Below are 27,955 nucleotides of genomic sequence, written 5' to 3'. Positions count from 1 at the left end.
TAAAGTCTGTGCCACCAGTTAAATGCCGTCATTGGAATCAATCATCAGGCATGGGATACACACACACCTACCCCGTGTACTTTTAATGAAAGTAATTTGCATTATCTTAAAGACTTATTCCATTGACATGGGGCAACTTGGTATATACAAACTGTGTTCGAAGTGAAATAAGAAAAAGTAGGAATGTAAATGAACATCATTCAAAGTCAATGTATTTTGCCCTTGATGGCAGAATTTAATTTACATTTTTCTTTTTGTAACTGTAGACACATGTACACCTGCCCTGACAATTACAGTTCCAACAAAAGCGTCTCTTTATAAATTCAAGGGCATGCTAATCACGAGCTTTATGGAATTTTGTAGTACTCACCTTGGTGCCGTACAAGTGCGAAGATGAAAGAGACCCAAATTCTAAGTAATGATGAATAATTCATCCTGGAATTTTAAAAAGAAAAAGAAAAAAAAAATCCCCAGCTTGCCAGAGTAAATAGAACACCAGGTGTGTTTGGTGGCAAATCCCAAGACACATCACAACCATCATAGAACATTCACATAACGACATCAACTGTTCTGAGTCAGGATGAAATGCCCTGGATGCTGGCGGGCCCTCCTATGTTCAACACCTCATGAACAAATTAGATTCCCCCATGAGAAGCAGTCTGGAAGTGTAATGAGATCATTCAAATTGTCAGGAAATTATAAAGAATCAATGAGCATGGCAATGAGTCAAGGAAAGGCATCTACTCTCCAGCTACTAAAGCCCTGAAAAAGAGGACCCCACTGTAAAGATGCCTGTTATGTCTCTAGAACAGACATCCATCCTCTGTGAGACCAGGCTCTCCTAATTTTCACAACAGCTTTCAATCAGGATCCCATAAAAGTCAGTTAAAACACAATGTGGTCCTACAGGTAGGAGGATTTAGAGTTTGCCATCACCTTCTCTAAAGTACAGAGCCAGTCCATCACTCTGAAGCACAGACCAGAGTCACAGGCTGTAGAAGACTGTCCACTGACTTTCCATATGTGAAATGAATAATAGACATGTAATAAAAAAAGAACCATGCCAGGGGTGGCTCCTTGGAATTACAATAAAAATAGAATCCAGTACACAAGCAAGTAATTAGTCGCAGCAAATTAATTAGAGAAAGAACATCACAAAAATGAACTTGTTTTCATTTTAGTTACAATCCGTTGGACCCGTGGCTTTACCCCTTGGACGATCTGTGCCGCTCTGTAGAGCTGAGATGCAAGCTCCAAATTATACATACTCCTGCGTCAGCACCAAGTGCATGGGTAGACACTGAAGTTTGCTCCCGATAGCATTCTTAAAACTAAAAACCCTTCTCTAATTATTGGAAGCTATCACAATTCTTCAGCCGGACTTCCATGGAAAATCAGTGAATCTCCTCTGTGAGTTTTACTGTAAATCTTCAGTTGTCAAGCACACACATTGAAATCTTAAGCACATAATAAATATTAGTCAGTTTTGTTGAAAATGGGAGTAAGCCTTTAGCAGAGATCACACACAGCTTTTAGCAGAAGGAGATGTCAGGCAGGTTTAAGACTGGAGTCCTTAGGGAAGCAGTTCAGAGAGTAGGAAGGAGGATTCATTTAAATATTTGTATTTATGAAAAATGTCACTAACCTGTTCTGCAGAGACTGGAGGAATGGAGTCGGAAATATTAAGCCAAATCTTGGTAAACCAGGAAAAATTAAGTAAAACAAGAATTCATGTCAGTTCTCCCCCACTTGCTGCCAATTATTTCTGATTCCTGAAATGATGTCTGAATCCCCTACTCTCAAAACCAAAAATTCAGTTAGTCCTGCGCTAGAGTCACATAAGTGTTGAGTTGCAATCAAGTTTTTCTTCTATTGATTAAGGAAAAGTAAATCTAAAGATCAGTTTCAGGATTGCGTAGAGAGGTTCTTTTCCTGAAAAACTAGACCTTTTTCTCCCCCCTTAAAAAAAAAAAAAGAGAGTAGATTCAGATGGAAATGTCAGTTACTTGGAGCTGAAACCTTGGTCCTTTCTGATCGGAATCACTTTGCACTGAAAAACACAGAAGAAAACCCCCCTTCTACCTTTGTACCCAAAAAAAGGCAACTGTATAATGTTACGGAATTAGCATCCACCAGCATGGGATTCAAACGCCAAACAAAGCTGCTGCCTCCAATATTTAAATAAAGTTGGTTTTCTACCAAAGTCTTTTTTTGTTTCTCTGCTTTTGAACAGCTGCCACAAATAGGCTCTACCCTGTTTTTTCACAGGTACGCATGAAGTATTGAAAGAAACTGTCTCAAACTTTTCTAGGTTTTATTCCTGCCCTTTTCCCTCTGATACACCGCAGGGCAGGGGGTTAGGCCAGGGGACAGGTAACCAGCGCGAGGCAGGATCTTTCACAAGGGAAAAACCAAGGGCTCTGGAAACCTCCACAGATACCCAGCGAGGGTCCTTGGAGGGAGTGGGGACAGATAGACCCCTCCTGACGAAAATTTGCAGTAAGTATTTAAAAGGCATCGTGAACAAGGTAAAAAGATGTCTGGTTCGATGCAGAATGAGAAACATTGGCTAAGGCAGAAACCAAGTTTACTATCCAAAATATTTAAAGTGAGACTTGTTAAAAAAAGGAAATCATTTGAAGGTAGCAGGAGAAAACTCTCTGTAAATCAATGGGAATTTAAAAATTGCTTCAAAGTTCTCTCTGACCAGACATTTAAATGCCAACTCTATTAAAAGACATAATTCCAGTTTTGAGCAAATTGTTCTAAAATGGACAAGAGGTTTGGGAAACTAGTTTTTCAGTCTAAATTATTCAATATTTTCCCCATAATCCCGTGGTAATTCAGTAGGTTTTACGAATTCTCCACATGTATTTACTTACAGATGTCAAATGACTATTTTCCTCCCAAAGGCACATATTTATGTAACAGAAAATCTGAGTTTTTGGGTGCCTGTTCGAAATACAATTAAACTCAAATCCAAGACTCACCTCAAAGAGCATTTCCTTGCCCAGCCTTTGTTAAGGTTTCAGTCCAGTAGTCAACCTAAATGTCGTGAAGCAAAATAGTTGGTTCTATTTAAAAAACTGCTAGTGTCATAGTAATTGCTTTGGTCTACTTTCTTCATGCACTCGTGGATATTTGTATCTCAGCCTTTTGACCCATATTAAATGTTTCATCCTTTTTTGGGCAGGACTGCTCCTGGGATAAATGCCACCTGGGCTAACCAGATACACAAGATGGCGGCATAAGTGGATCAGAATGACTGAGAATCTGGGTGCAAGCAAGTGCCAGGTGCTTGAGGACAGACTGAGCTGGTTTATCGCTGGTTGGGCTGGGGAGCCAGTTAGTGAGTGTGTATTCCGGGTGTACACTCAGTGGTCACAGAGGAAAAAGTGACAAAAATCTCTTTTTATGCCATGTCGGCAGGAGGGTTTATTCTGTTTGAAGGGGTGAAGTGAGCCAAGATTTGACAAGATTTAGACCAAAGGTGGTGTGGGTGTGGCTTGGAGCTAGTAACCCAAGACAATTTGTATTTTACAAAGATGGCATAAATGGATGCTGCTTTTTAGTCAGGAGGAAAGGCAGTTCAAATGAAACACAAAACAAAAAAATATTCCTAAAAATGAGTAGAATAAGCCTTATATCCTGATTGTTTTTGTTTTGTTTTGTTTTCTTAAGTTTCTTATACCCTCTGTGAAAGAAATAGTCAGATCTGAGCTAGTTTGAAATGATGCAGTGAGAAGTGTGGACGGCCACGAGCCTCCAGCTGTGAGCTCCTTCAGGCTCAGCCTCACTGCTGGAGCCAAGAGCAACCCCATCCGTGACTGGGCGAGGTGGTGGGACAATTGCCTCAGCACTTTCCACCCAATGCAGGACTCCCCTAATGGGCAATTTTTGCTCTGGAGAACCTAGTTGAGGTGACAAAGGCTATGTCAAGGGCTCAACTGAAGCAGCTCTACTATGCCAAAATCAGGGTCTAATTGGGAAAACCTTGGACTTGTGTATATAATTTTATGCATTGGGATTTTATATATGTATGTGTGTGTGTATATATATATATCTATATATATGTATATAATGTATATACATTGGGGTTGAAATGCCCAAATTACTGTGGCAGATGGCAGAAGAAGGGATTAAAATTCTCAGAGGCACGGACACTCATGTATATTATGTGACTCCAGAAGACCCAACAGATGATCATGTTCCACAGAAAGGCCCAGAGGACAGACACATCATCCACCAAAGGCAGCAGGAATATGCTGGTGAGAGAAGCACCAGCATCACAAACAAGCTCAGTGGGTCAGGGCTGCAGGTCAGGTCAGGTCAGCTCTGCAGGTCAGGGCTGATGGCAGGAGTGGTGGTCACAGAACTTGACTGTGCGATCGCAATGGGGATGATGGGCACCTGAAACAACAGAGACCAGGTAGCAGCACTCTACTGCCTGAAGCCAAGGGGGTTGAATCTTCATAATAACCAAGCAGGTCAGATTCGTAGCCAAGAGGCCCTGATCCATAGAGAGTTATGGAGATGATTAATAGAGCATGGCATTCAAGGGGCAAAGTAGATGGGCAGCCAACAAGGGTATTGCTTACTATATATAATAAAAAAGAGCAAGAATGGTTGAGCAAGAGGCCAAAGACAGTTGCCCCAATGAAAGGTCTTGATCCCTTGCTCAGTTTGTGCATCTGAGTCAGTTTTTCAAATCTGGAATCCATAGACTGAAAAGGTAACCAGGTCACCAAAGGGAAGAATCCTGCAACATCATGACAAGTGTGTACAGTAGTGATTCTCTAAGTCCTTCCCCCAGAAGACCTAGGGTCATTTACTTGATTGACTGTAGACTGGGGGAGGGGAATGCCTAGATATCTTGTGGACTGTTGGACAAGGGGTTTGAGTTAACATTGATACCCAAAGATCCTGTTAGAGTGAAAACAGAGAGGCCAAGGAAACAAAAGGAGACCTGGCCAAGTCCCAGCAGGCCCACAGGGGCTGCAGACCTACCTGGATGTCAGTTCCCAAGTCCCTATATATAATTGGGTTTAATATACCTGACACATTGGGTCCTTGGTCTGTGTGGTAGAAGCTACCATAGCAAGGAAGGAAATTGATCCTTTTACTCCAGCCAAGGTAGTAAATACAAAAGAGTCTTGCATCCTGGGGTTGGGGGAAGAAGGTGAAGATTAGTGTCACTCTTAGAGAGCAGGGGTGGTGGGATCTATCATATCTCCATTTAATTGGGCAAGATGGATCCTAAAGAATAACTGTGGGCTACTGCAAGCTCAACCAAGTAGTAGCTCCAGTTTGCATCTGCTGTACTAACGTGTCTTTGCTGGAGATACTACGTTAGTACAGATGGCTTCAGATACATGGCTTCAGATACATGGCATGTGGCCGTTAATTGGGCAAATGCATTTTTTTCCCTATCTGATTCAGGCATGAGGATCAGAAAAATAGTTCATGTTCAAATGGAACAGACAGCAATATACATTTATAGTTTTGCTGAGATTGGATGGAATGTCTCCTGTAGAACATCACCTTGACTCACAATGTTGACAACGTTGACTGGCACAATGAGGAAGAAGTGGCCAGAGGCCTGGGTGACACACATGTGCTCCGGAAGGTGGGAGTTACATTCTTCAGAGATTCAAGGCTAGTACTTCAGTAACACTTTTAGGAATCCAGTAGTTAGAGACATGCTGGGATCTCCCCTCCAAAGCAAAAAACAAATGGCTGCATCTTGCAACCTCTCTACAAAGAAATTCTTCCCTCTTCGTAGCTTTCTTTGGGTTCTAAAGGCCACGTATTCCATACCTACAAAAACTGCTCCAGCCCACATACCAGGTGACACAGAATTCAGCCAGCTTTGACTTGGGATGAGAGCATGAAAGAGCTTTGTAGCAGCTCCAGACTGTAATGCAAGCAACCCTGCCACTTGGGTCATATGTTCAGTAGGTGCTTTGTTGTCGGAGATGTTAGGGGCAGAAAAAGATGAAATATGCTGTTTATTGCAAACCCCAGTGGGAAAACCATAACTCAGGTCCCTGGAGTTCTGGAGCAAAGTCATGACATCCACAGCAAAAAAATAACACATCTCCTGAAAATCAGCTCCTGGCATGAGAATGAACCCTGTGATGGAACATTTGACCAAGATACAAGTGACCACGTGCCCAGAAATTCTCCTCATGAGCTGGGCCCTGTTGGACCCACCAAGACATAAAGTCAGGGGATCCCAGCAGCAATCTACCCTAAGATGGAAATGGCATATCTGCATATCTTGGACTGGCAATGAGCAAGCTGCCAGACTAGGTAGCCCAGAATCCATGTCACCTTTCAGAGTTATACTGGTTACCCTCCCACAACCCAGATAACACATATGGCCCTATGTGAAGTGCGAGGTGGGCGGTGCATAGGACAAGCTGAAGGAGGACGAAAAAGCCTAAGCTTGGAGCGTGGACGGATTGGCTTGGTGTGTGTCTGCAAGCCCAAAGCATATGGTGGCCACACTACAGCCTCATGCAAGAGTGGCCTTGAAAGACAATGATAGAGGAATATTTTCCCAATGGGTGGACTTGGGGGCATTATATCTTGCCCCCAAGTACTCTGTGTCAAAGTGGTCTGATGTTAGAACATGTACAAATTCGTCGGCAGTGGTGAATCACATATCCAGTTGGACAAGGGCCTGGAAATAAAAAAGTGGCAAGGAGGCCTGGAGTAGAGACATGTGGATAGACAGATGGGAATGGACATGAAGTGTGAAGATCTTTGTGTCCTATGTTAACACCCAAAAGAAAGCATCCACTACAGAAGAGGGACTAAACAACTAAGTAGACAAAATGACTCGGGCAGCTGACGAGAAGCAGCCTTTGTCAGTGTTGGTGTGATGGGCACGTATATGAAGTGGCCATAGCAGCAAGGATGGAGGTTATGCAGGAGCCCAATAGCATGAACTCCTATTTAGCAAGGCTGAGTTAGCTACCCTGGCCTCTGAATGTTCACCCTGCCAATAACAGAGACAAAAGCTAAGCCCTCAGTCTGTCACTGTTCCTCTGGGAGACCAACTGGCCACTTGGTGGCAAAACGACTACACTGGACCACTTTCATCCTGGAAGGGCTAATGGTTCCTTTTCCCAGGAATAGACCTGGACTCTGGATATGTGTATGCTTTTCCTGCCCACAGGGCCTTAGCCAGCACCACTAGTGAGAGGCTTGCAGAATGCCTGATCCACAGGCATAGAATTCCATGCAAAATAGCATCCAACTAGGGAAGCCACTTTACGAAAAAGGGGATGTGAGTGTGGGCCCAAGATTACAGTAGGAGCCCCTGATTGGAGCAGTGTGCCCAGTTGGAGGAATGCATGGGTCCAGGCACCAAAGTGTGGAAGCAGGAGTAGCCCCACCTGCAAGTACTCCCAATGATTATTGAGGGACTTTGGCTTCCCAACCCCTCATCTCTAGGTTGTGCAGTTTGACATTCTGGTTCCCAAGAAGGCATGCTCTCACCAGGGGACACGGAAAGAGTCCCACGGACCTACAAGCTATGGCTGTGATGCTGCCTGGGTACTTTGGGTTCCTTGTTGCAGAGACTAGCAGGAAAGATGAGCCACCATCCTATTAGGAATCCCCGGCCCTGAGAAGCAGGAGGAGGTGGAGCTGCTGTTGCATGACAGGTTCAAGGGGTAAGATGTGTGGAACTCAGGAGACCCATTATGGTGGCTCTTGCTGCTACTCCCTTGCCCAGTTGTGACTGTGATGGACAAGCACAGCAACCCAAGTCTGAGCAGCATATAGTTACCAGGGATTCAGATTCCTCAGGAATCAGGGTTTGGGATAAACCACTTGGTAAACCACTGAGACCAGCAGAGGTGATAGAACGGACAATGGAAGAGGGAGACGGTGGGTACCAGTCATGACTCTGAAACCATCTGCAGTGTCATGGGCTGTAGTTCGTTCCCCTAACCGCCCTTTTCTGAGGTTCCCCTCAGGAAGAGAAGCCTGCCAGAGCCCTGGACGAGCTGGCCCTGATCATGGATGGAGAATTGCATCTACACACGGCACGGAGTGGACTGTGGTACATACAGACGTGCACCACTCAGATCCACCTTCAAGAAAAGAATGCTTTCCAGCCACAAGGAGTATGGTTAGCTGACAGCTCCCAACTGTTGGCTCCTTTGGTGTCTGCATCAGTGTTCAAGCTGAGGTCATGTTCCTGTGTTCCTCCATCAATGACTTGAGAAAAGCTTTGGTAAAAGGACCTAAGTGGGACACCTCTAATAGGAAATCTTTGCTCCAGAACATCTTATTGGGCTTGCAGACTTTGTCAGGGCTACTGCATGGTGTGATGCCCCCTCCTGCCCCATCTTTCTTCTTCCCCTTTTCTTTCACAGGTGTTATTCCCCAATAAACTTTTTTTTTTTTTCCCCAATAAACCTTTTGCACTCCTAACTCCACCTTAGCATCTTCTTCCTAGCCATCTGAATCTGCAACATTGGTGTCTTGGATAAATATACAAGCCCTCCACAACTGATCATTTTGCTTCATTGTATAATCTGCCATGGAGATTCCAGATATTTTTGTAGTGCAGTTGTTTCTACCACTTATCCACTGATTGAATAATGTTCAACCTCCTAGATCTAGCTGGATAAGGTGATTACATCGAAGTTTATGCTTATGTTCTCCCTGAAAATGGCAGTTAGCCATAGCAGAATCCTTGAAATGGATGAGGTGATATAGAAAATGCAATTACGCTCGTGAAGACTTCTCCTGAACAGTAAAGATGTTCACAATGAAAGGGTCTCAAGAGCACCACATCTGGAAGTTTGCTTCTCTTATTGCCTTGGAATCTTCATTCTTGGACACCTGGGTTAACTTTCATGGGTTCTCCTGAAGTCTGTTTTTCATTCTTAAGAGAAAAATGTTTAAAAACCTGATGTCATATTTCTAAAATTTTCATATTTACTCGTGTCATGGTAATAATCGTTTAACGGCAAGCTGCAAGCATTAGGAGTTTAAATTGTAGCACAAATGCTCTAGAACATGTCTTTTTAAAGAATTAATATTATTTGCCTCTAAGTAATTTTCTTTTTGTGCTGATCTTACTCAGTCTAGACACTGGACTCTTAATTATGAGAAAAATGGCATTGGCTCTTTGAAAATCACATTGAGTAACATTAATGTTTATTAACTAGCAGGATTTTCTAGATCTAAGATCTCAATAATAAACGATGCTCAGCTCTGAAATTTAAACAAGGACTCACAGATATTTTCTGAAAGTAACTCTGGTATCTATCTCTAGGCAAGGAGTTTATAATAGCTAATTCTAAGTAGACCAACATAACCAAAAAAACCTCACAATTGGGCTTATTCTAACATCCTTGTTAGCACATTAGCAATAAAGTTGAAAAGGGGCAGGGGGAGTGGAGGGACACTCTATATTCCCTATTCACCAAGTAGCACCAAGTAGTTCTAGAAGAATTTCACTGGTCGGCAAGAAGCAGCTCTGATTAAAGCTCACTGCAGACAATAAACAGAGGGTTTTAGCGCTATTTGTCTATCACTTTTCAAGGGCACTCAGCTAAAACAAATGCTCATACATTGTTAAGGATAAATAATACATATACCTTCTCCTGCAGAGGTGAAATCTCACTCACCAATGATTAAAAATTGCAGATTCCAAGGAAAGAGAGCTCGTAAGACAGACAATATGCATGGCTCATGCAAATCTATTATGTGTTGAATTCAAGTGCCTAGATTTGCATGCCTAATTGGGAAGAATGCCATCTTGGTTGCACTAACCAGGAATCACGTATCAACCCCAAGATCAGTAAAGTCTTTGACTTTGCAGGGATGTGACAAGTATTAAAATCAGAAAAAAAATGTTCTTTTATGTAATTCCAGTGGAGAACAATATGGCAATATCTACCAAAATTACAAACACTCTGACCTTTTGATCTAGCAGTCGACTTCTGGGAATGTGTTCTACAGATTTATTTCAAACATGTAAAAGAACGTATGCTTTTTACTGCAGCAAATTGAAAAAAGTAAAAGAGAGAGAAAGAAAGAGGGAGGGAGATTGGGAGAGAGAACAACAAAAGATTCAAATGTCTATCAATAAGGTATTGGTCAAATAAATTATAAATCACATCTATAGTATAACTGATTCACTTTGTTATAAAGCAGAAGCTAACACACTATTGTAAGGCAATTATACTTCAATAAAGATGTTTAAAAAAAAAATAAATCACATCTATAAATGGAATACTCTATCTTATATTATAAACAAAGGGTAAGGTGATTTCGTATATGTTGCTATAGAGAGATTTCCAAGATACATTGTAAGTGGAAAAAAGCAAGGTGCATGATGGTATATAATACGCTAACTTTGCTGTATAAAAAGGGATCAATAAGTATATTCTCATTTGCTATTATTTGTGTTGACTCGGCAAAGACACACAAAAAGCTAATAAAAGATGGAGTACAGGGGTTAGAGTAGAATTTTCCAGTGTATACTTTGTTTATATTGCTTGATTTTTGAATCATGTGAATGTTTTCTATTTAAAATGAAATACAAATGGTTTTTAAAAGATGTCTTTTAAAAAAAAAAAAAAAAAAGATGTCTTTTTGTAAACAAACTGAACTATAAACCAAACAAAATTTTAACACAACCAAAGCAATTTATAATGTCTTAGTTGTATTCTCTAACAGTGGAATAAGGCTTACATCTGCCCTCAAATGTATCAGGTAGTTCAGAAAACATTGTATTTTTTTAATGTCTGCCTCCTCTTATTCCCATTCGTATTTATTTAACACCTTAATTGTATTACTTATAGTGACTAAGAAGCATTCAAGGATGAAGAGTCTGTGAAAGACTCAGTAAACTGAAATTGCATTGTAACTTTTTGGCAGACCTAGATCTCACAGACCATAATAGATAAACTGCCTCTATTTTGTGAGCAATATTTATATTCCTCACAAGGCTCTGCCTTGAATTTTAAAGAGGAACAAAGTGACAGCCTCAACCTTTCCCATAACAAAACCTCCATTAGATTATCTACTTTTTCTCCCCCCTATAAACACCAAGTTCACTTGAACATGGATGCCTCCTTAATAAAAGTCTGAGTCAAAACTGAGTGACCTGTCTCACCTTTAGTTGTTCACGGAAAACAAAGTGTTAAGGCTCTAGAATGTCCTCAGGTTGAAGACCAAGTGACCGGTGTTCAGTGTCATATTGCAGGTTCACTTCTTCTTGTCAACAGCACCCATGACCAAGTGTCCAATCTGGCTCCTCCCAGGAGAGTAGGGAGGACAATGGATATACACCAATCACAGTGTTACAATTCTGAAAATGGCATGAGGACAAGTTCCAATTTGGATTTAGAGCTATCAGCCGCATCAGTGATTTTGTTATAGAGCAAATCAATTTAGTAAGTGAATATGGATGAACATCTCACTTTAGTGTTTTAGTGAAACATAAAGACTAACAATAATGGTGTAACTGTGGAGGGCTATGGAGGAGAACCTTAGCAGCAGGTAGTATAGTACAGCTCTCAACTGCAGCCAAACTGCTTGGGTTTGAATCCTAGCTCTGCTGTCATTTATCAACGGTGTGACTTTTGGCAAGTTACTCAACCTATCTGTGCCTCACAAGTTAAGAAGATGGGGATAATTAACAGTGCTGAACCACAGGGATGTCGTGAACATCAAAAGGGTTTAATATAGGTAGAGCATCTAGATTGGGCCCTGGCTGATAATAAACGCTCATTGTTAATGTTTAGAAGAAACATGAGAATGAAAATTGTAAGCCTGGATCCCTGGCACTGATTCACACGACCAGCAACTGTGCTTTTGTCTCATCTCCCTCTTGGATTATGAGTTTGTTACTCCCCTCTTGATATGTGTGCCTTAAAACAGAACGCAAATTGCTCAGGTGCCTAAACCACACTGAAGAGAAGCATAAGATGTTCACATGTTCTATACTCATATGTCTAGGCAAGTATATATATCTGAACATTTTAATAGATCAGTTTGTTAAAAAAAAAAAACTACACATTTTTAGTGTTATTCTCAAATTTTTGAAGGAAAAGGATTCAGAAATTCATTATATTTTAAGGAGATATAATATGGTATGCTATCCCTTTCATGTATTAACTCAACTCCTAAATCTTAGTTACATTAAAGACTTAAAAGTAGATGAAATGACTCATGTTAATATCTATCATGACCTATGTGTTTTAAAAGTTATCTTGCTAAATTTGAATCCTGAAATCCTAAGTTGGAGAACACAGATAACTTCTTTTCCAGAGAAGAGCTGGAAAGACAAATGTGACTTCAAGGGTTAACCTCCTTCTTTTATATGCATTCTGGTGGAAGTTATAGCATTTTTCAGTCCAATGGGTATTGGGTGCCTTGACATATGTCTACCTTGCAAGAACTCAGAGACCCTCATAATAAATACTAAATAGAACTTAGCACAGAGGTTAAAACTATAATTTTTTGAAATTTGAAGAGGTAGAAATAATCTTACATTTAAACAGATCGCGATACTTAACGCACTTCTGAAGCACTGAGAAAGAATTTAATAGATTCTGTCTTCTAAATACAGTAATAAAGTATATATAGTTCTTGGACCTTAGTTCTTGGTACAAGGTTAATTCATAACAGATTACCAAGAAATTACTGATAAGCAGATACAGTTCAAGTGTCCCAAACCCTAATTCTTATAGAAAATTATTTTTCAAAGGAAAGAAATGTCACGTGAAAAAGTGTCGCAAATTTTTAATTCATCAAAATGAGATTCTTACTCAAAAACGGGGATGCCGAATAGCTCAAACGTGGGTTTTCATCCTTAAAAGAGCATGTTAGAAGTATAAAACTTTGCTAACAAAAAGGCAATAACATATTTCCTATGAACCTTTGTTTTGCTGTTTTAATTTCTAACTTTGGCAAGATGCCAACTAAATTTGTTAAGCTGGTCAAACTCTTTGACCAGCTTAGGCCAGTTCCCGAGAGGACTCAACCACAGCACTGATGTTGACTTTCTGCTGTATAAAAATAAACATGCACCTTGACCCCCACGACTCCAGGAAAAAATCAGAACACAAAGAGAAAGTGGACTTTTAGATTTTTAATTTTTTTTAAAGATTATCTATATATCTATATATATATATTAATAAAAGTGCAAAGAATAGACCTTCATGTTTAAATTATATTCTAAAATAAAATATATATTTCCATGAACTGCAGGAGACAACTGGCAAGTAAAGAGCCTGAGAGAGTCCAGTCCCTCTCCACCACTACAATGGACATGTATTTGAAGGAAGCACCTATGAAAAATAGTGTTCACAACACACCTGGTAACACAGAGAGCTTCTGGGTGTTCTTGAAAGCAGTTTGTTTGCATGTCAACCTAACATGAAATGAGGGGAAAATCAAATTCATAAACAGAAATGACATTGCTTAGAACAATCTATTATTCTGTACTCTTGTTTTATTTGCCCTGGAGCCTAGCACCTCCCATGGAGCAAGCCACCTTCACACACGCGCTCGTGAAACTATCACCTGCGTGCCTCAAATGGTGATAGTTCCTTGTGCAACAAGTCTTCCCTGTTCATAACACTGCTGATTTAGCAATTTAGCATCATAGCTGAAACATCTGGTTAGAACTGAACGTTCTTCTTTTTTTTTTTTTAAGTAAACAAACTTTTAAAACATAGCATCATAACATTCGGCTCTGTTACACATAGCTCATGTTTTGGGCTTGTTTTCACCAAAAGGTCTTAAAGGAACAAGAGTTATATAATATCTGCTGCTTTCTTATGTATTTATGGCCATGGTGGCAATAGGTTGCAGAAACAATAGAAACTTTCAATAATAAAAAAAGATATATGACTCTGAACTTTTTTTTTCTTTAAAGCAATCTGGGATATTTCAAAAATTCAAATTCAAAAACTGATTTCCACTGTGGTGTCAGCAGCTACATGCCCACATGAAAATGATGCCTCAGTTTTTACTTGGCTTTCTTTTATTACTCCTTTCCTTTTTCAGAACTGACAAAAATTTCTATTTTAGAAAAGATATGTTCTATACACTGTGCCTGTAGCAACATATCTGTAATACTGGCTATGACAGAATTTTGCCTCATGAATGTCAATAATATGCTCTCACTGAATCTGGATGAAGTTAACATTAAAATACAGATAAGCTACAATCAATTATGCATAACTTGTAGACTCAAAAGTCCATGGTCTCTCCTCTCCTTCTTTTTGACCTGTTATAAAAATAATTTTGGTTACAAGTGTCTACACAGCACCAATTTTATTTCAAAAGCAGCATCTTTCCTCAGCCACCCAAATCAGTCTACACGTATACATGCTCAAATATCTTTTCTCATTTACTTCTGTTCTGTAACTCTAAAAGACTGGTAATTGCATTAGATCTTGTCTCCATCAAAAATCATTTAGCAATTATTAAAACAATCAATTACAATGCCCTAAAAATACCCACGGCCACTGAATTAAATGAGAAGTTCCCCGACATGCAACTGTGTAATCGGAGAATTATGCCTGCAGTTGTGGAGCACTGTGGTGTGTAATAGCAGAAGGAACAGGTCTCTAACAGTAAAAAAGCATTTCATAAAACTTTGTCATATATAAAATATCTTATTAATTGTCATCATTCCACTGATGATTAAAGCATAAGTGTTCGCTCTGCTTTCTGCTGTGGGACAGTCGGGGATCATACAACCTCAAAAAATAAGGGGGCATCTGTTTCTCAGGCTGACAAAAGCTCAGTTACACTGTTTCTCTCTCAAACTCGTCTGCACTCACACACACGTACACAAAGCATCCACAGTTTTAATCTTCCTGACACTGTTGCCACACTTTTTTCCCACTTCCAAAAACCTGTCAGGAAAATGTGATTGCAAAATAATTATTCTTGTCTATACCCAGCCTGGATCTCCATTGCTCATTTTTATGATTTTATGATTTTGAAAGATAAAGCAGAAGGAGAACAGGCATCATGCATCTTCCTCAAACCCTTTGGTTTCCACTTTCAATGTTACAGTGAATGTAGATTTGACTCAGCAGGCCTGGGTCAAAGGCTTTACAGATACTGAACCTGAAGTGCATTAAGAGAATAAACATCTGCTATCATGGCATAGGACAATTTAAAAAGTAGCATCCGTGAAGAGTTTACAAGAGTCACCTAAAAATTTCATAAGAAATGAAAGAATTTGTAGGAGGGATGGAATCATGTAACAAAGGTCAAAAGGTCAAATGCAATCCGGTAACAATTACATTCTTTGAAAAATACTTCATGTGCACATTTTCTGCCCCAGGTGCACTAAGTCCTTCTTAAGTCTCCTATCTGTAAACATGGTGGATCCAGAAAGACATATATTAAAGAAAGAGATTACATTGATTAACAAAGGAATAGAAGAACAAACAAAAAGATTTCAGAGCAGGTAAGGGCTACCTTTTAAAGGAAAGTGCTTTAAATATGTTTCTGCAAAAAATATGACTTGGAGGCAAATCTGAAGTTTTGACACTTAATGCTTTACTCAGAGATTAGTCAGAGTTGTTCTTCTGTAGGGGCAACTAGACTGAATGTAAAACAAAAAGAACTGTCCAATTATGACATCACAAAATCCCAGGGAAAAACTAGGAATCAAAGCTCCCTTTGATTAAAAATTCCCACTTCGAATGCAAAGTGCAAGAGCAAAAGCTTCAAATGATGACAGGCAGGAAAGTCACAGTACTCGCTCTCCCGTACTCCCCCCCACTTGACTCCCTCATGCACACTACAGAGAGTTTATTAGCTAATTCTCAGCTCTCCTGGCACATATATCCATTGCTCTGTTGGATTCTTCATAAAGTCAGGCCTCCATTCCCAGTAGTTTAAAGTAATGAAAAAGATAGATAGATACGAAGAAATACATTCAAAAAGCGAAGAACTCTGGAATGTGACGTAGCTCATGTCAGTAATGGCTGATATACTGTGGGAGGAACATTAAAATTGAGATAGTTACATACAGAGTGGTCAGGCTGCTGTGCCTGTGCTTCCTGGAATTCTAACACTCCATCTGCTCTTCTTCCAGACCCTAACAGAGCTATAGGTTCTAACTGAGTACCTGAGATCAGAATCAGGTTGACAAATGCTTGACACACTTGAAATTATTTCAAAAGGGAGAAATGAAGAAAAAAGTTACCCAAGTTGAAAAATAAGGAGTTCATTATGGACAGAATAAAACTAAGGTAAACATGTATGGACACAAGTCCAAATGAAAAACTGAACCCGAGAAGGAAAGGAGAGAGAGGGAGGGGGAAAAAGGAGGAATTGGGAGAGAGATGTGCTGGCCCTTCCTGGAAAGATTCCTTGTTTCCTGATTTAAGTGCAAGATGCTCTTCTGAGGGGACAAGGCTGTTCACGCCATCGTCACAAGTACACCTAAGTGGTCACGAGGACCAAGCGGTAGACAGATCCCAGTGAACACAGTAAGAAGTCGGCGGCTGCCTGGTCCCCTCTCATGAGGGAGGGCACAGAAACTGGAGATGTGGCCAATTCTGGTGGCGGAGTAGAAGGAATCTGTGGTAGAAAATACCAAAAACAGCCCCCTACCCATTCTAGGGGGAGATATACAAAACCCCCCTGAAACCTAAACAAAAGAAAAGAAAACAAAACAAAACAGAGCAACCTTCTCCCTCCTGAAGGAAACCTCATGGGAACAAATGCCCTGCGAGTCCTAATGTGTGTGTTCTCACAAGGCTGGCGGAGGTTATTTTGTTTTGGATTCCACAAAAATTTTGTCTCCATCCCTAATGCCAAAAGAATGCAAGGCTCGAGAGCTGTACTTCATCTCCTCTGGGCCAAAGGGCGTTTCATGGTCAAAATAGTAGAGAAGCATGTTGCTAGTGGGTAATTGCACTAGAGTTTTTAATTGTTTCTTTAGTTCTGCAACTGTTTGGTCCAGACGAATGGTCATTTCTTCCACCTGGTCGTTAAAGTGGACTTCTACTTTCGCACTGCTCTGGGGTCTCAGGTCCACTTCCGCCAAAGGCTCCAACTTCCCATATTTTGTGACTAGTTCATGATACCTAGGAGGATAAAAAAACAAAACAAAACAAAACAGTGACAACTTAAGCCACTAGCGCATGAACTATTGACTTCTTCAGAACTACAGGTAAACTACACTGTTATTCTCAACATCTTTCTAATATCCTAGTCTAATATCATATCTACTTGCCTGCCTACCTACCTATCGGGTGACTATTGTGGAATCTGTGATCTGAAATCGTTGCCCTTTTGAGGCCACAGTAAAACCCCATTCTTGTGGATCGGGGAAGAGAGTCTCCTAAAGATGGCCAACATGCCTGCTGCTAATCTTTATATAAGAATCAGCTGAGAAAGGAAAGGAGAACTTAGAAGAAAAGTAGACACTACAAAGATTATAGAGAGAAGTCTAATCACTCTGTAGAGCCTGCTTGCTTGGGCATCATCATCAAGGCAGGCAGATATCTAAGCACGTGTTCCTTGGTAACAGATGGGAAGACGGATGTAGGCCAGCAGTTTCTGACCCCTGGAGAAGGCATAAGTTACAAACAAAAACATCTAGTTGTATGTTAGCTGTTAACTCAGCTTTTTCAGTGATGCTTTTTTGAATGTTCCAGCCTAGCCTAGTTGACTGTAACACAAGGAGTTTGTGGAAGAGTCAAGAATACGTTCTTGTAAAAAAGTGGTAAATGAGGGACACAAGTTCCTTGATCAAGGCAGGAACAAACAGCCAAAGACACCAAGAGGAAAGTGAATTATAGAGGTGAGACTAGGGCCCAGGAGGACAAGTTTCCATGTGGAAAATCTTGTCTCCGCTGCCACCCTTGGAGGATCTAGGTTTGATTTCATTGAGAAAGCTGAGCAGTTTCCTACAAACCAGAGAGGGGGAAAATGCTGAAAAGATCTAATACTAGCTTTATTATAACCAGGATATACTGAGGTTAATTCGGGATCAGAATACAATGGTCATAAGATTACCCCCGCCACGTTCTCCACCCTACTTTTGGCTTTGACTCAGTTAAATCAGTGTTATAATAAGGTTGGTAGGAACACGGAAGCTGTAGTAAGACATCTGTGGTCAGGGATGGAAGTAATCATGTCCATGAAGGGGAGTACCAGGTATGGTAAAATAGCACTGGCCTTGGAGTCAGAAGACCTGACTTCAGAGTCTTGACTCCATCTTATAATTAGCTGTGTGACTTACCAACTCACTCAATCCTTTTGGATCTCAGATTCCTCACTAGTAAAACTGGGATAATAAGTCTGCCCTTCCTACCTTATAAGACAGTCATAAGAATCATATAAAATAACAGATGAGTAAGCACTTTGTAAGTTCTAAGTTCATATGCAAATAAAAAGTATTAACATTACATTCCTGCTGTCTGGGACTTACATTATTAAAACACACACACCACTAAGAAAATATATGCTTGAAATCTACTTAGGTAGGACTTCTTGGAAAAGGTGATGGTACGATGAAACAGATTATAGAATCGTCTTCTCCCAGGACTTGAGCCCCAAATGGTATTCTTTTAAAAGGGTAAAATAATACCAGCAGCAACTAATACAGGAAAAGAGGAAACTGCCTTATTGCCATAACCTTTTAAAAGGAACCCAAAGCTCGGTACCATGTGGTTCTGTTAAGCAAGGGTCCTACCTCAACCCCCAGAAGCCATTATGGAGAAAGAAGGTAAGGAAACAAAATCCTGAGTGTACTGACCAATACTTCCTAATCTAGAGCAAACTGGGCTGGGGGGTAAGGAGTCAGCTGGGAGGAAGACTGAGGAAACACCTTTGGGACCAGAAGTCTCTATATCCCACTGCCAGGATGTCAGGATCTTAGCAATGGCAAACAAAACAAAACAAAACAAAACAGTCCACACAAACAAAATACAAAACTACCAGGACTTGAAATTTTCCAAGGCTCCAAACTGAAAAAGTGAAAAGATTCAAAGTCCAAAGGTATCTTTCCTTCACCCAATCTCCTAGCATATGCCTTTAAGTAAGTGAAAGTAGGTTATGATAATTTAATAAAATCTTGGAAAAGACAGCAGAACCTAGGGGTCAAATAAGCTGAACCCAATTCTACGGATATTTTCCCTTCAGACTACAGAAAAGTAGATAGAATTGTAATACCTCAGGCTCTCAAGCTCTGCCCAGGAGGGACAAAAGGAACAATGGCAAAGGGGTCAAGGAGTTTACTTATACTATGTTTCAGTAAAGAGATGGTGTAGATAGAGGTATCCACTTTTATACATAAGCAAGAACATAAGACACAAAATGGCAACTAAGCACATACCACTGCAAAAGGAATAAAAGAGAGAAACACATTAAGTAAAAGGCAGAGGCAGAACTCAATCTGAAAGAAAACATAACTGAATGAAAAGAAAATGCCCCACAAATACTCTAAGGTCTAGAAATTAATAAGTGCATAAATATAATAAAACAGGAGCTCAAAGATAAATGATAAACAGCAGAATGAGATGAAAAGGGAGATTTCAGCACCAGTGAAAGAAACAGGAGCAAAATAACACATTACCTACCAAATAAGTAAATTAGGAAGTATGACCCAGGAATATTATACCTCACCAAGTTTTTTTCAGAGATAAATTTAACAAGCAAATATTCTGAAACAAGAACTTAGGGAACAGGGCACCCATGAGTCCTTCTGAAAAAGAAAAACACTACTCAACAATGAGATTAAAGAACTAGTGTTAAGCCCTGAACCTATTTAAATATAAAACTAAAACTTAAAATAATAACTGTATAATCCTAGACTTATTTATACTTGACACTATAGTCAACTGAATTTATCTCAAGCACAAACATATCTGTACACAAAATTATGGTCCCTGTGCAGAAACTAGTCTGCAACTGGTCAAGGCTAGCTACAAATTAAATGACCTATAAATTAGGACACTCTAAAAGGTCTTACAGTTTTCTCAAAATCAACATGTCCGGAAATAATTCACTGTTACTCCCCGACCATCTCCTCTAGTCTTCCTTATCTCAGCAAATGGCACCAGAAACTGTCTAATCAGCCGAGCCAGAAACTGAATAGTCATCCTGATTCCTTCCTATCTCTCCTCTCCACTTCTCCCACTCAATCAATTGCCGTGTCATACTAATTCTATTCCTAAATATTTCATGAATCTATCTTCATCTCTCTTGCCCACTTGTCTTGTAAATTCAAGCCACTATCATTAACAACCTGGATTGCTACAGCTTTCTTTGGATGCATAAGCTGGGTACTTTTCCTCAGTATTTGTTTCAGCCTCCTCCTAGAATGCCTTTCTGTGCTGCAAAGCTGAAAAGTACATTTACCACACTCCTTTGCAGGTAAGATTTAACTCCCATCAGTCTCATTCAACAGCCCTGGGGAGAGACATAGTGGATTTAGCAGACATGGAGTGGGAACAGCTTGGGTAGAGGCTTCCTAATTACCAGATTGTGGTTCAAGCAGTGTGTTCCTGGAGTCAACACCCTTGGCAGCAGCTTGCTGATCTCCAGATCACAGCTAAGGTGGTGTGATCCAGCACCAGGGACAGCAGCTTCCTGAGTCTCCCCTTACCTGATGCTAGTAGAGGTAGCAGTGCCCTTGGTGGGCTAGTTCTGCGGTACTGCTCTAGGCATAATCCTAGGGAGGCAGCCCTTCCAAAGATTTTGTAAGCACCTTATTCCCTGTATGAAATCCCTTTCTTCTTAAAATAGCTAGTTTGTGGCTTCTGTTATCTATAACTCAATTTCAAATGATCCTCTTTCAAATGGTTTCCCTTCAGGGTGGTCCCCAATTGACCCTTGTCTATATCACAGCCAAGGTCATTGTCATAAAACACAAATTTGACCACAACACTCCTCTACTTAAAATCACACAAGACCCATCAGAATAAAGCCCTAACTCTTTAACATAATTGTGGTAGGCAAAATTTTGGCCCCCCCTAAGCAGAGAACCCAGTTAAGCCATCCTGTGCCCACACTTTTGACACATTAAAAACTATAACATAATAAGTATATATTGTTTTAAGCCACTAAGTTTATGGCAATTAGTTACAGCAGCAATAGAAAACTAATACATTGATTATAAAAGGCCCTTCATGATTTCGTTCCTACGTAACTTTCCAAATTTATTTTGTGCCATTGACATTACCACTCCCTGTACCTGCTTTCCACTTATTTAATCTTAAAAGCAATGTTTACTTATTAATTTTCAGGTAAGTCCAGCAGGGTTTTACATATGGATAAAAGTTTGGATACGGACTAGGGTAACAAATATTCACTCTTTATGCTGTAAAAATGAAGAAAAGGCATTAGAGTTGTGACTCACTATAACTCACTATATACACTGAATATGTTCCCCTAAAAGTTACATAAGTAAAGATCATGATTTTAAGATAATATGTTTACTCCTAAGTATCTTATTTCGGATTATCTTTAAGCAGGGCAAATCAGTAGATACAAGAAATCATGATTTTACAAAATGCCCAGTAAATTTTAGAGACCAATTTCTACCTAGTCTTCCAGCTTAGATATTTTATTCATTATTCAAAAGTTCATCTAAACTATGTGTGAACTATATCTGTATATTCTGTATTATCTGAGCTTTGCTTAGCATCAGCCCCAAAGCTATAGTCTTAAGAGGTAAAGGGCTTTTTTCTTCCCAAAGCCATAGTCGTAAGTGGTAAATGATTTCTGATGACTAAGTAGTCTTCAAAATTAATGATCTCAATTTATATTCTACCAGACAGTACTTCTATCTGATTATTAAAAAATATTTAATATTTATAAGTCTGACTTCTGAAGTGGGCAAAATGCTATAAGTCTACCTTGGATGATATTATTGACAAGGATGTACTGCACTAAGCAAATGTTAAATTGTAATACATATTTGTCTGTGTTTGTGTTCAGAACTTCTGAATATCATTCCTCCATGATCTCCTAACAGAAAATGATCAATCACAACAAAAACAAAATTTACTACACACAGCATAAAGGCCAGCATGACCACATGGGCAACTGAGAATGATAAATGGGAACCAAATGCTAGCTGAAACCTTGTGAAGAACACTACCCACAGGCAAACTGGCATTGTGTTTTTTTTTTCCTTCCTATTAAATAAAAACACCCACGAGGAGAAAAGCTTCTTTCAACTTTAAGGGTTTTTTAATGGTGAGCAGTTAAAAATCAGGCTACTGGTAGGGTGGGGCTGAAGGTGGCGCTAACAAAGGGGGGACTGGGGAATGAACCCATGCTTAGTGGAGCTAGGGGAGGGCAGCTCCTCTCCCAGTGCACATAAGTAAGCCTTCACACACCAGCCGTTCCTGGTCCGTGGTACACCTGCCTGATGTGACAGACACACGAGCAGATTTTAGTAGCATGATGGTCAGGTTGGGAGACGTATGCCCCTTTCTCTTATTGCCCATTTTCACTCTTGATTCCTAAGATAGCTGGGAGCATTTCCTCAATCACAATCAGTCACAGGTCTATGAAGTTAGAATAAAGACTTGGCACACTACTTGACAAAGACTGAATGTTCCTACCATAAATCTTAGTCCGAGGGTGAACTTATGACAAAACCTAAAACCCAAAGATGGATAGAGACTACAGGTTAACTCATTTTCAGCTCTAACTAGTCTAAAACCTATTCTAACTAAATAATATGAACATTAAATATTTTACATAATTTTTAGGAACCTGGAAGACTAAAGGAGGCCTAGAACCAAAGGCTTTGAGCTGGCAGAAAGCTGGCACATTTGGACCTCATAGCTCCAAACCCATAAAAGAAGCAGCTCACAATCTCAAGGAGCATCCTAGAGAAAAATGATGGGATTTACATTTTATGCAGGTACACATACCACAATGGGATTACCAGTATCCCAGTAGTGTGCTCACAGGTGGCCTATAGTAGTCTTAAGCTAACAATTCTATTACTCTATTGATTCTCAAATGCAGACCCATATTGAACCAACTGGAGTCTTTATTCTAAATAAAGCTATTTTACTCCAAAATAAATCCCTATATATACATCTCTCTCTTTAAGGAAGGCAACAAATAAAACATGAAAAATCTCTTATGGTTCCCTTGGTTGAAACAAATCATTAAGTATAACTAGAGGAAAAACATTCACGAAATTTACTTTGTTTCCCAAGGCATTACAAAGGATTCAAAATACATTTCAAATATCTGATTGCTGTTATTTTATCCCTCTTGTATGGTATGCGTTCTCTCTTTTTGGTATGGTATCATATCATGGCATATCAAAGAAATCTCCCTAGCATTTTACAGCTGGGATTTTACACTCTTACTGAAACAGTTTCCTCAAGGTCACCAATATCTTATTTATTAAAACACACAAACATCACATTTCAGAGGCAGAAAGGATCGTAGAGATCATCTATTACATATTTTACAGATATAGTAATAGAGGGTCAGTTTGCTAGCCCAAAGTCTATTAGCTAGTGAATGCAAGGGTGGAAATTAGAACTGAGGTCTTGTTCTCAGACCATCATTCTTTCTCAGGTCTCATCATCTTAATGGTTTGCTGCAATAATGAATACTGTTCTAGAAATTCTCTTCTCCTTTCTACATTTCAAATGTCCCCTTTCAATCTCTCTTTACAGATTCTCTTTTTACCATCTACACTTGGGTAGCACTCAAAACTCACTCCGACTCTTTTCCCTTTTCTCTTTGTGATCTTCCATCACAGAGCTCATTCTTTTACTTAGCTTAAGCCATAGATGTTTCCCACTTGTCTTCCTCAAGCTTCTGTATTTCACCTACCTCCAGAATTATTTATTCTCATCTTTCATGCATAGCAAAGTATCTGAAACTGAACTTAGTATTTTCCATATAGTTTTTCATCAAGGCTTGAGTCACAGAATTTTGTTTCAATTCACCATTTCTTAAATTCAAGTGCTGTCAAAATTGCCTAGTAAATGGATAAAGATACCTAGTCATATAATGGAATACCACACAGCAGTTAAAATAATTATTTTAATCTACATTTATCAATATGGTTAAAACCTTGATCAAAATGGCTCCATAAATTGACATTTTAATGCACTTCTGCTCCAAATACAGAGTAAAATGGATAAAATATGAAAGGGTTGAATTGCAAGAAGACATACCCAGGCTCAAAAATAACAGACATCTCCATGGACCAGAAACTGAACAGAAATACAAAGCATACAACTGAAACCACAGGACCACTGGACCCCAGGTCCAAAGCAGGCAGTAGCAGTCAGGAGTTAAGTTCCTGTTAGGCAAAGGAGATTAAAAGTACTCCACGGGAGAGAGAGGAACTCAAGACAGGTTCACTGCCTGAAGGAGGGGTAGGGTTAGGGTGATGTGAATAAGAAAATAAGATTTCTTATTTTGCATGAAATAAGGAGGCAAAATACTGCTGCAGATCCACTGCCTCGGGCTACCTCTTTTGAGCAATGGGTCTAGGTAAAAGAAGTAATAAGATAGCGCTACCAACTGGAATTGAATCAAATCACCTGCTGCTTAGGTGACTAGATTTATCCTAACTCTATAATCCGTGGGATAGGGTCTCCAAAATCCATTACAAGAGCTGGCTCTAGACCAGGGGTCTGGGGAGCTGGTTAGAGATAACTGCAAAAACCATTAGACAGAGAGAGGTAAGCTCAAACAGGAAGACATAACAATCCTCAATGTGTATGTATCTAATAACAGAGCTTCAAGATAATGAAGCAAAAACTGATAGAACTGGAAGTAGAAATAGACAAATCCACAATTACAGTTGGAGACTTCAGTACCCCTTTCTCAGTAATTGATAGAACAAGCAGACAGAAAATTGTTAACAATGTAAAGACTTGACCAACACTAAAAACTTGACCTAACTGACATTTTTAATACACATTTCCCAGCAGCATCAGAACACACATTTTTTTCTAGTGCATATGGAAGTCTAACCAAGATAGACCATGTTCTAGGCCCAAAACATACCTTAATAGGTTTAAAATAATTGAAATAATACAAAGCATGTTATCTGATTATAATGATATTAAACTGGAAATCATTAACAAAACAACAACAATCCCCAAGAATTTGGAAAATACACAACACACTTGTAAATAACCCAAGGGTCAAAGAGGAAGTCACAAGAAAAATTAGGAAATATTCTAAATTCAATGAAAATAAAAATACAATATATCAAAAATTATAGAATGTACTAAAGCAGTGTTTAAAGGAAAATGTGTAGAATTAAATGTCTGTGAAAGAAAAGCAGAAAGGTCTCAAATCAATGATCTAAGCTTCCACCTTAAGAAACTAGAAAAAGATGAGCAAACTAAACTCAAAGCAAGAAGAAGGAAGGAACTAATAAAGATATGAGCAGAAGTCAGTGAAATAGAATGCATATAAACAACAGGAAAACCATGAAACCCAAAGCTGGTCCATAAGGTTAGTGAATTTGATAAACCCCTAGCCAGACTGATCAAGAAAAGAAGACACCAATATCAGGACTAAAAGAGGAGACATCACTACAGACTCTACAGACACTAAAGGTTTGTAATAAATGAATATTATGAACAACCTTATGCCCATAAATTCAATAACTAAGATGAAGTGGATGAATTCCTTCAAAGACACAAATTACCAAAGCTCATTCAAGAAGGAACAAATAACTTGAATCAGGCTATATCTATTAAATACGTTTAATCATAGTTAAAACCTCCAGTAAAGAAAACACCAGACACAGATGGCCTCATTGATAAATTCTACACAATAATTAAGAAAAAAATAATATTAATTCTACACAAACTCTTTTAGAAAAAAGAAGAGGAAAGAACACTCACAAACTCATTTTATGAGGCCAGCACTATCCTAGTATCAAAACAAGGCAAAGACATCAAAAGAAAATTACAGATCAATATCCCTCATGAAAACAGACATAAAAATCCTCAACAAAATATTAGCAAGTTTAACCCACCAACATATAAGAAGGTAATACATAATAAGCAAATGAGATTTATCCTGGGAATTTAAGGCTGGTTAAACATTTTAAGAAATCAGTTAATATAATTCACTGTAATGGACACTAAATAAGAAAAACTACATGAATTTCTCAAGAGATGTAGAAAAAGAAAAGGAAAGAGAAAAAAAAGAAAATAAAAAAAAGAAGTATAAGTCATATAGATTGGAAAAGAAGACATACACTGTGCCTCGTCATACACAACATGATTGCCGACAATGAATTCACAGAAGAACTACTAGAGCTAATAAGTCTAGCAAGGTTGCAGGATACAAGGTCAATATACAAAAAAACAATTGTATTTCTATACCTAGCAATGAACAATTGAAAAGTGAAATTAAAAAATAGTACCATTTATAATAGGACTTAGATACATGAAATCCTTAAGTAAAAATGTAATAAAATATGTGCAGAATTTTTGTGAAAAAATACCAAACACCAATTACTTAAAGAAATCAAAGAAAAATAAATGGAGAGATACACTGGTTCACGGACAAATAAATCGAGAAATATACTGGTTCATGGACAGGAAGACTCAATATTATTAAGATATCAATTCTACCCAAATTGTTCTACAGATTCAACACAATCTCAATCAAAATGCCAGCAGAATTTTTTTTCTAGAATTCAACAAGCTTATCCTAATGTTGATATGTAAAGGCAAAGGAACTAGAATAGCCAAAATAACTTTGAAAAGAAAATCAAAGTTGGAGGACCCACATTACCTGGATCCCAAGACTTATTCTGAAGCTACAGTAATCAAGACAGCATAATACTGGCAAAAGGATAGACACATAGATCATGGAAAAGAACAGAGAATCCAGAAATAGAGAGTCTACCTATATGGTTAACTGATTTTCAACAAAGGTATAAACTCAATTAAATAGAAAAAAGATAGTCTTATCAATGAATACCCCTAGAACAATGACACTCATATACCCAAATTAAAACAAAACAAGGGGCTTCCCTGGTGGCGCAGTGGTTGAGAATCTGCCTGCCAATGCAGGGGACACGGGTTCGAGCCCTGGTCTGGGAGGATCCCACATGCCGCAGAGCAACTAGGCCCGTGAGCCACAATTACTGAGCCTGTGCGTCTGGAGAGGCCACGATGATGAGAGGCCCCGCGCACCGCGATGAAGAGTGGCCCCCACTTGCCACAACTAGAGAAAGCCCTCGCACAGAAACGAAGACCCAACACAGCCATAAATAAATAAAATAGTGTTTAAATAAATAAATAAATAAAAATTTAAAAAAAATTTAAAAAAAGCCAGCTTGTATATCACCTGCTCTTTAAAAAAAAAACAAAAAACAAAAACAAAACAAAAAGTTAATCCATATCCTAAACCATATACAAAAATTAACTCAAATGAATAAATGTGCTTAAATGTAAAACCTAAAACTATAAAACGTCTAGAAAACATAAGAAATCCCTGTGATCTTAAGTTGGTCAAAGATTTCTTTGATATGACACCAAAAGCACAATCCATAAAAGAAAATAATCAGTAAGTTGAATGTCATCAAAATTTAAAACATTTGCCATTTGAAAGAAACTGATAAAAAATAAAATAACAAGCCAGACTGAGAGAAAATATTTACAAAACACATGTCTGGTAAGGGACATATATCTGGAATATACAAAGAACCCTCAAAATTCAATAATAAGAAAACAAATAACCCAGTACAAAAGTGGGCAAAAGATTTTAACAGATACTTCATCTAAGAAGGTATCTGGATAGCAAATAAGCTCATGAGAAGATGCTCTACACCATTAGTCACAAGGAAAACACAGATTAAAACCACAATGAGATACCATGATGTATCTATTAGAACGGCTAAAATTAAAGACAGAAACAAGAAAACTGAAAATACCAAGTGGTGGTGAGGATGTGGAGCAACAGGAACTCTCACATG

General features: G+C 39.0%; 2 protein-coding genes across 2 annotated transcripts in view; both read right to left on the bottom strand.

The window, feature by feature from the left end:
- TECTA (tectorin alpha) overlaps positions 1 to 434 on the bottom strand; it is a 69,616-nt gene extending 69,182 nt beyond the window's left edge. Inside the window, exon 1 of the mRNA XM_007196694.2 lies at positions 371 to 434. Coding sequence (XP_007196756.2) covers positions 371 to 434 — 64 coding nt within the window. The remainder of the gene's footprint in view (positions 1 to 370) is intronic.
- A 12,677-nt stretch (positions 435 to 13,111) lies between these two features.
- Positions 13,112 to 27,955, bottom strand: part of TBCEL (tubulin folding cofactor E like) — a 69,750-nt gene continuing 54,906 nt past the window's right edge. Inside the window, exon 8 of the mRNA XM_007196692.2 lies at positions 13,112 to 17,096. Coding sequence (XP_007196754.1) covers positions 16,778 to 17,096 — 319 coding nt within the window. The 3' untranslated portion in view covers positions 13,112 to 16,777. The remainder of the gene's footprint in view (positions 17,097 to 27,955) is intronic.

The sequence above is a fragment of the Balaenoptera acutorostrata genome, chromosome 9, assembly GCF_949987535.1.
Source record: "Balaenoptera acutorostrata chromosome 9, mBalAcu1.1, whole genome shotgun sequence".
In the NCBI taxonomy this organism is placed as follows: domain Eukaryota; kingdom Metazoa; phylum Chordata; class Mammalia; order Artiodactyla; family Balaenopteridae; genus Balaenoptera; species Balaenoptera acutorostrata.
This window is presented reverse-complemented; position numbering and strand designations above follow the sequence as displayed.